Source organism: Heterodontus francisci, chromosome 1, assembly GCF_036365525.1.
Source record: "Heterodontus francisci isolate sHetFra1 chromosome 1, sHetFra1.hap1, whole genome shotgun sequence".
NCBI classification, from domain to species: Eukaryota; Metazoa; Chordata; class Chondrichthyes; order Heterodontiformes; family Heterodontidae; genus Heterodontus; species Heterodontus francisci.
Genome location: NC_090371.1, coordinates 21,439,996 through 21,453,725, shown reverse-complemented (window position 1 = coordinate 21,453,725; position 13,730 = coordinate 21,439,996). Strand labels below are relative to the sequence as shown.

The following is a 13,730-nucleotide window of genomic DNA, read 5'->3' as shown; positions in this document are numbered from 1 at the left end:
ATTTGAACATCCCAACACCAATTCCACATGCTTATAAGACCATGCTTACAACCCTCACATTTTAACTTTTCACTGAAGATTTCTCCTTCCCACTGATCTATAAGTAACTTTAGTCAAAAGTTTTTTCCCCCTTATTTCTGGGTGCACAATCCTAAATTGAAATGGACACACTCAAAAATCAAATTTACACTTTCATTTTCTAGATACCCTAGAAATATGGATCCTGTAATGAGATGGCACTTTGAGTTTATACCTTTGTGCTATTCCCAGGTCTCGAGCTCTAGGAAAAATGTAAAGTTTTGAAATTGGTTCAAAATGTCACCAATAATGCAAATGAGTACACACATTGAACCAGCAACAATCTTAAAATAATTTCCAAGACAAGGCCACAAAGCATTAAACAACCTTTAGTTCTGTGCACAGAACAGTGAAGGCGACAGACACAGATATTGTTTTAAAAAACACATTCAAACAGAAGAATCACACCTTCCACAAATCTCACACACACTCATACAAAATTAAAAAAATATTTCATTCATATGTCATTCGCTGGAAGCTTCCTCACCACCACACATACTCCAGTTATCTTTTCCTTTCTCACAGCATTTTAACTTTTCCTGCGGGTCTCTTTATCTTCTTTCTTCCTATTAACCTGCCTCTGGTATGTTGTTAACCAAATGGTACCAATCCATCCCTGTCGGGAATCTTTCTCTATCCTGAATCAATATTCTGATTGCTGCTTTCACATCTTCATTATCTCTGTCAGCCTTTTCTACCTTTTGCTTCTGGCTGTGCACTTCTTCCCTCCAGGTTTCAATTTCCCGACTCTTATCCACGCTGACATTTTAGGTGCTGTTCTTTAATGCACCATCTTTCCTTTCCCTTATCAAGCCCTTCACTAGCCCTCTTCCAACTTACCTGTTCTTCCACCAGTTCTTTTGGTAATGTATTCACTACTGCTTCTCGGCCACTTGCCCTTGCCTTAAATGCGTCAATTCCTTCCCGTATCTCAACCCATCCCTCTTTCAGGGACACGCAGATCTTGAGAGGCATCTTCTTGTCACACCTTTGTGACCAAACAGACACACAGTCTCTGGGATTAACTGATTCTTAGCCCTCCTTTAGGGGCAATTTCTTTTCACATGTTCTATGACTACTGCTAGCCTGCAAGTGGATCCTGCATTCAATGTTCAGCCCTGTATACGCGATCACTACCATTTATATTGACCCGTTTCCACCTCTCCCAGAGGGGAAACTTCCCTGCAAAATATTTAATGACCAACTCATCCATGGTTTTCACTTTGGAATTTGGCTGTGTCATTATTCTCACTCGTATCCCATCCTTGTCGCCATTTGGTAACATGTGACTTTCTATCTCTTGTCAGGTTATTCTACTGTTCAGTTGTGAGAATTCTGAGAAATAATGAGACAACACTCAAAGCCCAAATTAATATCTTTACTAGGTTTGGGAAAAATAGCAGTTAATGATCCAAGACACCGGTTAACAATATGTCTGTTAGTCAAAAATACATTACAAGGAGTTATAAATACAATCACCCTGTGAGGTCACTTACCATTTATTGCACTCTTCAGGAATTGACCAAGTTGAGGTGAGAGTGACTGCCCTTGATATTAAGGCAGCATTTGACCGAGTATGGCATCAAGGAGCCCGAGTAAAACTGGAGTCAATAGGAATCAGGGGGAAAACTCTCCGCTGGTTGGAGTCGTACCTAGCACAAAGGAAAATGGTTGTAGTTGTTGGAAGTCAGTCATCTCAGCTCCAGGACATCACTAAAGAAGTTCCTCAGGGTAGTGTCCTAGGCCCAACCACCTTCAGTTAGCTCCGTTGGCTTGAGCTTGTTGCAGCAAGATGCCAACAGCGTGGTTTCAATCCCTGTACTGGCTGTAGAAGTTCATGGAGGCCTGTCTCCTTGCCTTGTCCGACACTTGAGGAGTGGTGACCCTCAAGCTATACATTAGCATCTGTTTCTCTCTAATGGAGAGAGAGATGCCTTTGGTCCTTTGGGACTACAGCTAGAACAAATAATCAGAGTCCCTCAAATTGCTGACTTCTTGTTCTTGGTGAATTAAAAAAAAACAAAGTTTATCTGATACTAGGGAGCGGAGAGAAACACTCTTCTTTTCAAAAGAAGACAAACTCTGACATCATCAATTAATGTCAACTGGTGCCAGTTTCTGCAGTGTCCAAGTAAATGTTACGCTACTTAAATTAGCTAAATCTCGAGTTTTATAATTCCCCTGGAACAGACATTGTGACTCCGTGTACTTTATGTCCAGTTTCATTTCTTATCAGACTTACTGAAACATAAAGTTTTTAACTTTGCATCAAAGCAAAACGCAGCTTTGAAGTATGGCTGTTCGTTGGTTTCCACCCATTTGATGATCCTTGAGTCTCTTGCTAAACATTCCACGGCTTTGAAAGTGTTGTTTTTCATTCACGATCAGTGACTTTGTTTATCTGTGGGGGTTGGGGAGGGGGGGGGGAAAACAGCCTGACAACTGGCTAAAGCAAAATGCACTATGACTTTTATCTGAATCATTGATGCCCCCTGGGTTGAATAGCTTTTGCAAATCTCAACCACAAGTTGCACTTAAAGTATCATTAAGTTAATCAAGAAGACTGCATATTCTTACAGGGACCATAAACGTAAGGGAATTACGAATAAATCTAAAAGGCAATTCAAGAGAAAATTGTTTACATCACTTCCAAGAGACATAGTTGAGGTGAATTGTATGGATAAACTTCTTCTTCTTTGGCCTCCTTATCCAGAGAGACAATGGGTAAGCGCCTGGAGGTGGTCAGTGGTGTGTGGAGCAGCACCTGGAGTGGCTATAAAGGCCAATTCTCGAGTGACAGGATAAACACATGAGGAAAAAAGGAATAGAAGGCTATGTTGATGGGGTTAGGTGAAGAGATGTGGGAGGAGGTTCATGTGGAGCTGGAACATCAGCACAGGCCGAATGGGCCAAATGGTCTGTTTCTGTGCCATAGATTCTATGTATGACTTCAAATGGCTGATTTCCTGAAATGTTTGCCTGATACTTGGAAAATAGGGCATCGACTAGTAGAAGATGAGATGGTGAATCATCAAAATTCATCTGCAGATGATGCCATCTCTCTGTTTCATCCTGTTGAGGCCATTCCATGTATCAGAAAGATGAAAGGGACTGGATCCTTTAATGTTGTTTTTTGGCTGGATTTAAAAGAGATTAAAAATCCAAACGAACATATTATTACCTTTTACAGATTCACTCTTTTCATAAACCAAAAGATATTCTGAATATAATTAATCCCCTGAGGTTGCTCACCAACTGTGAATTTTTTCAAGGCAGTTTCAGTTTGCCATCTTTCTCAAATGCTCTTTTTTCATTATTCATTCTCAGGATGTCGCTGTCGCTGGTAAGGTCAGCATTTATTACACATCTCTGGTTGCCTTTGGCAAGTTGGAATGAGTGCCTCCTTGAACTGCTGCAGTGTGTGTGCGGTGGGGTACTTCCACAAATGTAGGGTTATGAACTGGTGACGATGAAGGAACAGCCAATATACATCCAAATCAAGATGCATTGACTTGGAGGAGAACTTGGAGGAGGTGGTGTTCTTACGCGCCTGCTGCTTTTGAGCTTCTTGTTTCTGATCTACCCTAATTTTTGGAGTTATGTTCTCAAGTAAGAAAATGACTGAGCTTTCTCCTCAACTCTCTGCTGGGCAACACTTTATTTTCAAACCAATGCAATACTCTCTGACTGTTTGTCCCAGGAGAAATATAATTACAGTCCAAGAACTGGGCCGTCTCCAAATTCCAACCCCTCCAGTTACCATATAGTTCTAAGGTCCAAGTTTCTAGCAATTCTAGATCTTAGGAACTGATATCATGAGGAAAGGTTGAGAAAGGAATTGGGATTGTTGAAAAATATTTAGAAAGAGAGGCAGGTAGCTTCTGAATACAAGAGAGTGTGAAGTTAGGACCAACAGTGTTGGTGTGGGACTGGAGTACCTCACGTATAGGCTGGGTAAGGACAGCAGGTTTCTGCCATTAGTCCACCAAATTTTTTTTAATGACAATTGGAGTGTTCGTTGTTCACTTTTACTGAAACCAGCTTTTTTTATTTCTGTAATTTATTTTTAAACTGAATTCAAATGATGGGATTTGAACTCACATTTCATTGGATTATTCTTTTCTTTTGGGCCTCCTTATCTCGAGAGACAATGGATACGCGCCTGGAGGTGGTCAGTGGTTTGTGAAGCAGCGCCTGGAGTGGCTATAAAGGCCAATTCTGGATTAACAGGCTCTTCCACAGGTGCTGCAGAGAAATTTGTTTGCCGGGGCTGTTGCACAGTTGGCTCTCCCCTTGCGCCTCTGTCTTTTTTCCTGCCAACTACTAAGTCTCTTCGACTCGCCACAATTTAGCCCTGTCTTTATGGCTGCCCGCCAGCTCTGGCGAATGCTGGCAACTGACTCCCACGACTTGTGATCAATGTCACACGATTTCATGTCGCGTTTGCAGACGTCTTTATAGCGGAGACATGGACGGCCGGTGGGTCTGATACCAGTGGCGAGCTCGCTGTACAATGTGTCTTTGGGGATCCTGCCATCTTCCATGCGGCTCACATGGCCAAGCCATCTCAAGCGCCGCTGACTCAGTAGTGTGTATAAGCTGGGGGTGTTGGCCGCTTCAAGGACTTCTGTGTTGGAGATATAGTCCTGCCACCTGATGCCAAGTATTCTCCGAAGGCAGCGAAGATGGAATGAATTGAGACGTCGCCCTTGGCTGGCATACGTTGTCCAGGCCTCGCTGCCGTAGAGCAAGGTACTGAGGACACAGGCCTGATACACTCGGACTTTTGTGTTCCATGTCAGTGCGCCATTTTCCCACACTCTCTTGGCCAGTCTGGACATAGCAGTGAAAGCCTTACCCATGCGTTTGTTGATTTCTGCATCTAGAGACAGGTTACTGGTGATAGTTGAGCCTAAGTAGGTGAACTCTTGAACCACTTCCAGAGCGTGGTCGCCAATATTGATGGATGGAGCATTTCTGACGTCCTGCCCCATGATGGATTATTAGTCCAGGCCTTTTTCTGTTATTTGTTCATGGGATGTGAATATCACTGGCTCGGCCAGCATTTATTGCCCATCCCTAATTGCCTTTGAGAAGGTGGTGGTGAGCTGCTTTCTTGAACCGCTGCAGTCCATGTGGGGTAGGTACACCCACAGTGCTGTGAGGAAGGGAATTCCAGGATTTTGACCCAGTGACAGTGAAGGAATGGCGATATAGTTCCATGTGAGGATGGTGTGTAACATGGAGGGGAACTTGCAGGCAGTGGTGTTCCCATGTGCCTGCTGCCCTTGTGTTTCGAGGTGGTAGATAACAAGTCTGAATTGCAAGTGCAGTAACTTAACAACTTAACAGCTACTCTAGTGTACCCTGGTTAGGAGTAAATATGGAAGTCAGGTAGAGCATTCGCACCCAGATGGGAATGAAATTGTTTCTGGGGAAAGCAAATGAAGCAGACAATCTAAATTGGATGCATTTCGACAGAGGGAAAAGACTAAGGGATATAGAGAATACAGGTTGTTGGAGATGAGATCGGTACAAATAAGAACAAGCTTGGTCTCTTCCTCTTCCTAAACATTTTTGTGTATCAACATGTATCCTTCTGGCTGTATATAGTTATCATTTGTAGAATTATCCTTGTCTCTGTTTCTATGTAGTTTGTGTGTCTGACAGAATGCATGACTACAGAGGGATCAGTGTAATTTGTAGTGAGGCACATGTATTTCATTAGCTGCCTGTTTGTGAGCCTGAGGGGTATATTCATGCAGAATGTTCTACATGCAAAGCAAATGAACAAACACTATGGGTTCAGGTTATATTAGGAAGTAAATATATTTTGTAAATCTGCAATTAGTTAAATCCTATTTGCTCGTTTATCTGTACGGTCCTAATGAATTATAGCCATCTCTAATGTCAACTGCAGATTGACATGTACAGGCTGTCAGCCCTTGCTCGATAAACAGTCAGCACCTCCTCAGCTGGGATCAAGGCTAATCCTATTCTAAATACCACCTGAAATAATTGGAGTGATCATTCTGAAATGATTGAGAGACTGAGGAGACTGTTCCTTTTAAGGCTTATTATATTCTTGGACCTTTGGAGGCTGTAGATGTGATGTTGTACTGAGTTTGAAAGGAAGAGCTAGTTCCATTTAACCACTTAAGAACCAAATAGAGCTGATTTTAACTTTAGGCAGTGGTGGAAAACTAGCACAGAACTGACACAAAGAGAGATGATTGTGGTTGCTAGAGGATAATTAAGCTCATGTATACTGCAGCCGGGTTTTGTCCTAGACCCAATTCACCAATGATCTTCAGCTTCTTCAATGACCTTCCCTCCATCCAGTGGGGATGTTTACTGATTACTGCACTATGTTCAGTTCATTTGCAACTCCTCAGATACTGAAGCAGTCCGTGTGCGAATAGGGCAAGACCTGGACAACGTTCACGCTTGGGCTGATAAGTGGCAAGTAATATGGGCGCCACACAACTGCCAGGCAATGACCATCTCCAACAAGTGAACTAACCACCTCTCTTCTTTGGCATTTATGGTCATTACCATCGCTGAATCCCCAACTGTCAACATCTACTGACCAGGAACTTAACTGGATTAGCCACAAAGATACTGCGGCTAGAAGAGCAGATCAGAGGCTGGGAATTCTGTGGCGAGTACCTCACTCCTGAATCACCAATGCCTGTCCACCATCTACAAGACACAAGTCAGGAGTGTGATTGAAAACTTCCCACTTGTCTATATAGGTGCAACTGCAAAAACACTTAAGAAGCTTGACACCATCCAGAACAAACCAGTAGGTTGTTTGGCATAAACGTCCACATCCTCCACCACAAGTGTGCCATGGCTGCATTGTGTACCATCTACAGGGTTCACTGCAGCAACTTGCCAAGGCTTCTTCAGCAGTACCTTCCAATCTGACCACCTCCATCACCTAGAAGGCCAAGAGCATCTGGTGCATGGAAACAACATCATCTCCAAGTTCCCCTCCAAATCCATTCCAACCTGGACATGCCACACCTTTATCGTTGCTGGGTCAAAATCCCGAAATGTCCTACATAATAACACTGTAGAAGTACCTTCACGACAAGGACCTCAGCAGTTCAAGAAGGTGGTCCACCACCACCTTCTCAAGGGCAGGTATTGTCTAGATTTGAAGAACAAATTGTTAAAAAAAAACATGAGGGACTGTAAGTGACAGTCCTCTCCAGCTCTATAATTCCCCTCCTAAATATTGCATTACTCTGACTCTGGATGTTTTCTCTCCCTTTGCAAAGAGTTCATCTATCTCGATCCTATTTTTGGAGCATTCTCCCTAAGCTCCTCAATCTCACTTCAAGCCATATCTTCAACAAGCTCTTCCTCCTGACTTGACTCCACTTTTCTGAGACCTATTCGTGATGTGGCTTGGGAAGTTTCTTTATCTTAAAGGCACTGTATGAATGCAACATGCTGGTGTTGACAATTTTAGGCAGTTTCAATCCAACAATTTACTCCTCGCTGTGCTTGGGGAAACAAAATCATCTCCAGGTCCAACAAAGGTTAACTACACAGTCAGACATGAAAGATACCACTCAGCTAACTGGAATTAACCATACATCTTTGGGGATAGAAGAGGGCTATACTCTGCAGCTAAAGAAATGGGCACAAACATCTCCTACGCCAATTCTCCACATTTTCTGCCAGCTTCCACTGAAGTTAAATACGAACGTGCAAACATACGAATTAGGAGTAGGCCAGTTGGCTCCTTGAGCCTGCTCCACCATTCAACGAGATCATGGTTGATCTGATTGTAACCTCAACTCTACATTCTTGCCTACCCCCGATAACCTTTCACCCCCTTGCCTATAAAGAATCTATCTACCTTTGTCTTAACAATATTTAAAGGCCAGAATTTTATGGCCCCCCCCCCAACAAGTGGGCTGATGGTGGGGGGGGGGGGCATAAAATTGAGTGGGAGGTGGGAGGCGGGGGGCCATTCCTAACCCTCTCCCACCCCCGCTGTAATTTTATGTGGGGTGGCAGTGGTGAGAAACAGCCCGCCTGCCCCAGGCCAATCAAGACCCTTAATGGCCAACTAACTGTCACCTAATGGCCTCCTCCGACTGCTGCGGGTATTTTACCCTCAGCAGCCAGATGGCAAAGACCCCAAGAACCCCACCTGGTAAAACTAGGCAGCCTTCTTGTGGGCTGGTGGGAAGGCTGCCACTGAAGCCCCAACCGCCTCCAAAGTACAACACTCCCCCCCCACCCCCCCCCCCCCCCTCCGCCAGCTGATCCCACCCCCCTCTTGCCTCACCGGGGCCTGGCCGATTGTCCCCGGTGAGGCCCTAAAAACTTACCTGAGTTCCAAGGCCGTCCTTCGTCTTGCCTCCGATGGCTGGGTGTAGTCCCAGCAGTGGCTACCACTCCCAGTGGAGCTGCTGGAACTAAGCTTCCAGCCCGATAATTGGCACAAGTGCCTGAGTGATAAGAAACTTGAGTAGGCACAAAGGAACATTGCACCCCTCAAACCTGCTGCATCATTCGATTAGATCATGGCTGATCCACACCTCAACTCCATTTACCCGCCTTTACAGAAATCTCCTGAGGGATATGGAGAAAAGGCAGGCAAATGGAGTTGGCTGCTGATCAGCCATGATCTAATTGAATGGCAGAACAGGCTCAAAGGGTTGAATGGCCTACTTCTGTTGCTAATGGGGCTATGTTCCACCTCATGTTTGATGGCTGGGATGGAGGTGGGGCAGTGTCAGGTGTCAGTGGGAAGAGTAGTTCTTTTTACTCCGGCCATTGTCCCTGGTCACCTGATATATCCATTCTTATGGTGTACTGCCTTCCCAGACTTTTACCTGATTGGATGATACATGACAGTTCATTAAATACCCATTTTTTTCTCCATATTTAATATTTTAAATAACTAATATAAAAAGCATTCAAAGAAAATAGAAAATAAACTCACAATTCTTTTTTATGCCCCTTGACATTTTCTCCTGGGTTGCTTGTAGTAGTGTCTGGAAGATTCCTGGTGATTCCAGGAGAGTCCTGAAGAGTTCGTGCCCTATGTCTGACCTTCACACAGTCCAAAATTGTGTCTTTCAGGGAATTACTTACCAGGATATTCAGGATATCATGGACAAGCTGCTTCGCACCGTGAACCAGATGGTTATCATGCTTGGAAGGGACCACAACCTCATTGTAAGTACTTCCTGTTATAGTCACTTGCTGCTTCCTGGATGCTTTAAATGGAAATCTGAAATGTCAGACAATATGAAAAATGTTTCACTTATTTTGTTTTGGTGAAATGGTTGACTTGTGTTGATGTTATGACTGCTAGTTTAAGGAGTAATTCCATGGGTGATTCCACCATGTAATTCAACTTTGAAAAGAGAGGCAGAATAACTTGAAATGTGGGGTCTATCTTGACGGTCACTGGAAGTGATGAAACAGAACTTCCCCAGTACAATTGCACTTGACTCATCAATGACAGAGAAATAATATTTCACTTTGGGTTTCTTTCAACTCCCCAGAATTTTGTGACACTAGCTTTATTAATTTAGCTTGGCTGGTTCTTCCATTTGTGAGGATTTACCACATCTAGTGCTGCGATTGAAAACAGGATCCACAATATATGAGGAGAAATAACTTGGGGGATGTTTGCGATTGCCCTTGTATGGCCTTTCACCTCACTGGGACTTGGGTTGAATATCGTACCTGAAGCTCCTCGATCTTGAATGAGCTGGACTAAAGGTAGATGATCTAGGACCAATGTTCAGGGTCATGATCATAAGCAGGGAAAATGTTGGGGGGGGGATCTATTGTTTTAAGGCTAAAAATTATCTACCATTGAACCTGTAACATCCTTATTGAAATGACGGCAGGATGCAGGTCATATTCTGTTTAGCTTTCTACAAGACAATCACTGGGAGCTGGATGAAGGTAGGTGCATTGCTTAGCTTGGTGCGTTAGGTACACGTACCATTGTGTAAAGCCTGTACATTTATGTTGTTAAAGGATCTCATGATTCAATTGCACTGTCATGTTAAATCTTGATTGGCTTATTAATGGCTTAAGACCAAAAGATGGCCAAAAGATAACTCTTCAGAGTCTTTCAGTAGCGGACTCCAGCAGTCTTTCAGATTTAGAGGACCTGCTTCAGGCGAAACCTGAGTCATCTGGAATCCACTAACAACTTGAGGCAGTAGAAGGGATGGCCTGACATAGAAAAGGCTTTGTTTCCACAGCTGGTTCTGACTCGGAGTTGACAAGATTCAAGCCACTTCAAACTGCACCAAGACTCCAGTGCGGTAGTTTAGTTCTCAGCAATGTTGTAGCAGTTGAGTTGTCCTGCAGATGCATCTTTTTCCACTCCAGTGATTCAATTTTCACATTAATCGTGTTGTTTTCCTGGGATAATTGCACTTCTCGTTAGTAATCTGATCGTGCTTCTGATGTCGGTGCAATCCCATTGGGTGTCAGTTTAATATATAGATTGATCACTCATGATGTAGGAAATATGCAAGATACAGAATTCTGCTGCACCCAGCAAGAACACTCAAGCTGATGAAACGCCTAAATATTAAATTTTAAGCTTTGTATTACTAGGGAATCCATTTAATTCCCTCAATAGCCATTGTGGATATGAAAACTGGAATTCTGTATGTTCAGTTGTTTTTTTGGCAGCTGTAGAAAGGAGAATAATTTTCATGGTCTTTATGACTATGAGGGTATAACTTGAAAACTGACATCCAATATTGAATTAAAACACGCACTCTCAAATAACCTCTTGCTGAAAAAAAGTACCTCTCTGATTTTTATTTTATCAAATTTCTGAGAGAGATGCTCGCTTTTGAAATGCTGGAAGACTGAACTTGCTACAGAAAAGCATGTCTGAGGTGCCGTCTGTTGCATGAGACGTTAAACCAAGGGCCCACCCCTCAAGTGGGTGCAAAAGAAAAGCAGGGGGACTTCTCCCTAATGTTTATCCCTCAACCAACACAGAGGATTATACAATCATAGAACGATACAGCACAGAAGGAGGCCATTCAGCCCATCATGGCTCTTCACTGAAAGCAGATGATCAGGTCACTTACAACCCAAAAAAATTCACCTGGCAGGACTTGTGGCAGAACCTGCCTCTCAAGGATTGGCCTTCACAGCCATCAGCAAAGGTACACCATGTTGAAGACGCCCCATCTAAATGTAACTGTATTGTTTGCAGTGTGTCCATCATCTCTCGTAGGTGGAAGGAAGCCAACAACAACTGGTCACTTACCTGGTGGTTGTTTGTAGGATCTTGCTTTTACCCTACATTGCTTGACAAATCTTCAAAATGTACTTCATTGGCTTTGAAGTGCTTAGGTTGTGAAAGGTACTGCATAAATGCAAGTGCTTTTTTTTCTATTTGTGATGAAATTATAAACCGTGGTACAGAGAACAGAGGAAACGTTCTCCTCACAGTCTATTGCTTTCTTCTGTGAGATGTGTCAGTCGCATGCACTTGACTGAAAGCACTGGGAGTTTGAGAGCTAAGAAACACAAGCCTCTAGGACCAACCTAACTGTCTAGATTGAACAGCACAGCAAGGGAATGATGATCAATAAGGAAAGTAAATGGTCAGCGTTCTGTTAAGGTATGGTTCCTTATCTATAGACAGAGATTGTAATTCAGAAAACATCTTGGTACTGTTGACCTCCAGCGAACAGCCTTGTGAGTAACAGAAGAGGAGAAACAGCTGTTTCTCCTCATAAAACGCCTGCTCATTTGCATATTATGTTGGCTGTAGGAAAATGATTTATTACACAATACCCACTGATACAGGTCAACATAACAAATATTGTGGATGTGTCAGTACAATTCTTAATTAAAAATGGCCAGAAGGCCTTCAAACATTGACACATTTGCATAGAATTCACAGCACAGAAATAGGCCATTCAGCCCAACTGGTCCATGCATATCTTTATTCTCCACACAAGCCTGCTTACACCCTACTTCATCGCACCCTATCAGCATATACTTCTATTCCTTTCTGCCTCATGTATTTATCTAACTTCTTCTTAAATACAGGCTTACTTTGTCTTGACCTTACCAACAAATCTGTAGTTGAGTTAATCTCACCTTCTACCTGTACCAACACAAAGGAACATAGGAATATAGGAACAGGAGCAGCCCATTCATTCTCACGAGCCTATTGCACCATTCAATGAGAACATTGGGTTACAAATGGATTCAAAAATGTATTTACATTTAAAACAACAGCATAATTTCCATACATATGTAGATGTTTTTGTGGAGAAAAATCTCCCAAAGAACTCCACATAATCAGAAAAAAAATTGTCATGGAGCCAAAGAAGGAGGCTCTTGGAGGGGTGGCCCAAAACTTGATCAAAGAGGCTGGTGTTAAGGAGTAGAGAGAGGTTGAGAGGCAGAGACGTTTAGGGAGGGAATTCCAGAGCTTAGGGCCTACATGGCTGAAGTCTCGGATGCTAATGGTAGGTCGGTAGGGGGAAGACAGAACGCAGGGGATGTATGAAAGGCCAGAATTGAAGTCTCACCAGAATGGCTCATACCCACAAGGAGGTAAATTGTAATGATTTTGTGCAATGTGGGTTTGTGAGTTCAGACACCGGACTTAGGACCTGTTGGATTTTCCCTCAGTTTCTGATTGGACTGGAAGCTTTGCAGACTGTGAATTGTCATGCTGGCCTCTGTACCCACATGTGCAGAGCCAATAGGTGGAGCGCTACATCTGGAGCAACACATTTTATGGCAAAGTTTTGATGAGACTGTAGTTTCAGCTTAGCATGACAACAGAACCGGGCAGTTTGTCACTGTCTAGGAGGATGGAGTGGTAAAGAATTTTGGTGATTGTAAATTAAGCAAGTACACCAATAAGAGAGTCAAAATCACGAAAAAATCTTGTATTTCTATCATGTCTTTCACAACTTCGGGATGTTCCAAAGTGCTTAACAACTAATGAAGTACCTTTTTGAAGTATAGTCATTGTGGTAATGTAAAAAACACGGCAGTCAATTTGAACACAGCAAGCTCCCATCAATAGCAATGTAATAATTTTTATTTGTTATTGGCTAGGACATCAGGGAGTAACCCCCCCCACCAGCCCCGCCCCAGTCTCATTCAAAGTCGTGCCATGGGATCTTTTATGACCACCTGAGAGGGCAGACGGAGCCTCAGTTTAGTGTCTTATGCAAAAGATGGCGCCTTTGACAGTGTTGCACTTCCTCAGTGTTAGCCTGGATTTTGTGCTCATGGGGCTTGACTCAAGTAAGCATTCTAACAACTGAGCCACAGCTGATGCTTCAGCACTCGGCCTGCTGGTGTAGACTGAATAAGAATGAAAGATTTAAATATCCAAATTGTCCTATCTGACGCTGAGGTCTTCAGAATGCTTGAATAATGCAACAACAACAACTTGCATTTATCACATGTTAAAATATCCCATGGCACTTCACAAGTGTCTCACCAAAATTTGACACCAAGCCACATAATGAGGTATTAGGACAGGTAATCAAAGGCTTTGTCAAAAACATAGGTTTTAAGAAGTATCTTAAAGGAGGAGAGAGAGGCAAAGAGACATGAGGTTTAAGGAGGGATTTCTGGAGCTTAGGGCCTTGGTAGCTGAAAGT

General features: G+C 43.1%; 1 protein-coding gene across 2 annotated transcripts in view; it reads left to right on the top strand.

Moving 5' to 3' along the window:
* LOC137368229 (dedicator of cytokinesis protein 2-like) overlaps nucleotides 1-13,730 on the top strand; it is a 1,222,644-nt gene that overhangs the window by 471,434 nt on the left and 737,480 nt on the right. For both annotated transcript variants that reach the window (XM_068028710.1, XM_068028709.1), the window contains exon 27: nucleotides 9,187-9,282. In XM_068028710.1, coding sequence (XP_067884811.1) covers nucleotides 9,187-9,282 — 96 coding nt within the window. The remainder of the gene's footprint in view (nucleotides 1-9,186; nucleotides 9,283-13,730) is intronic.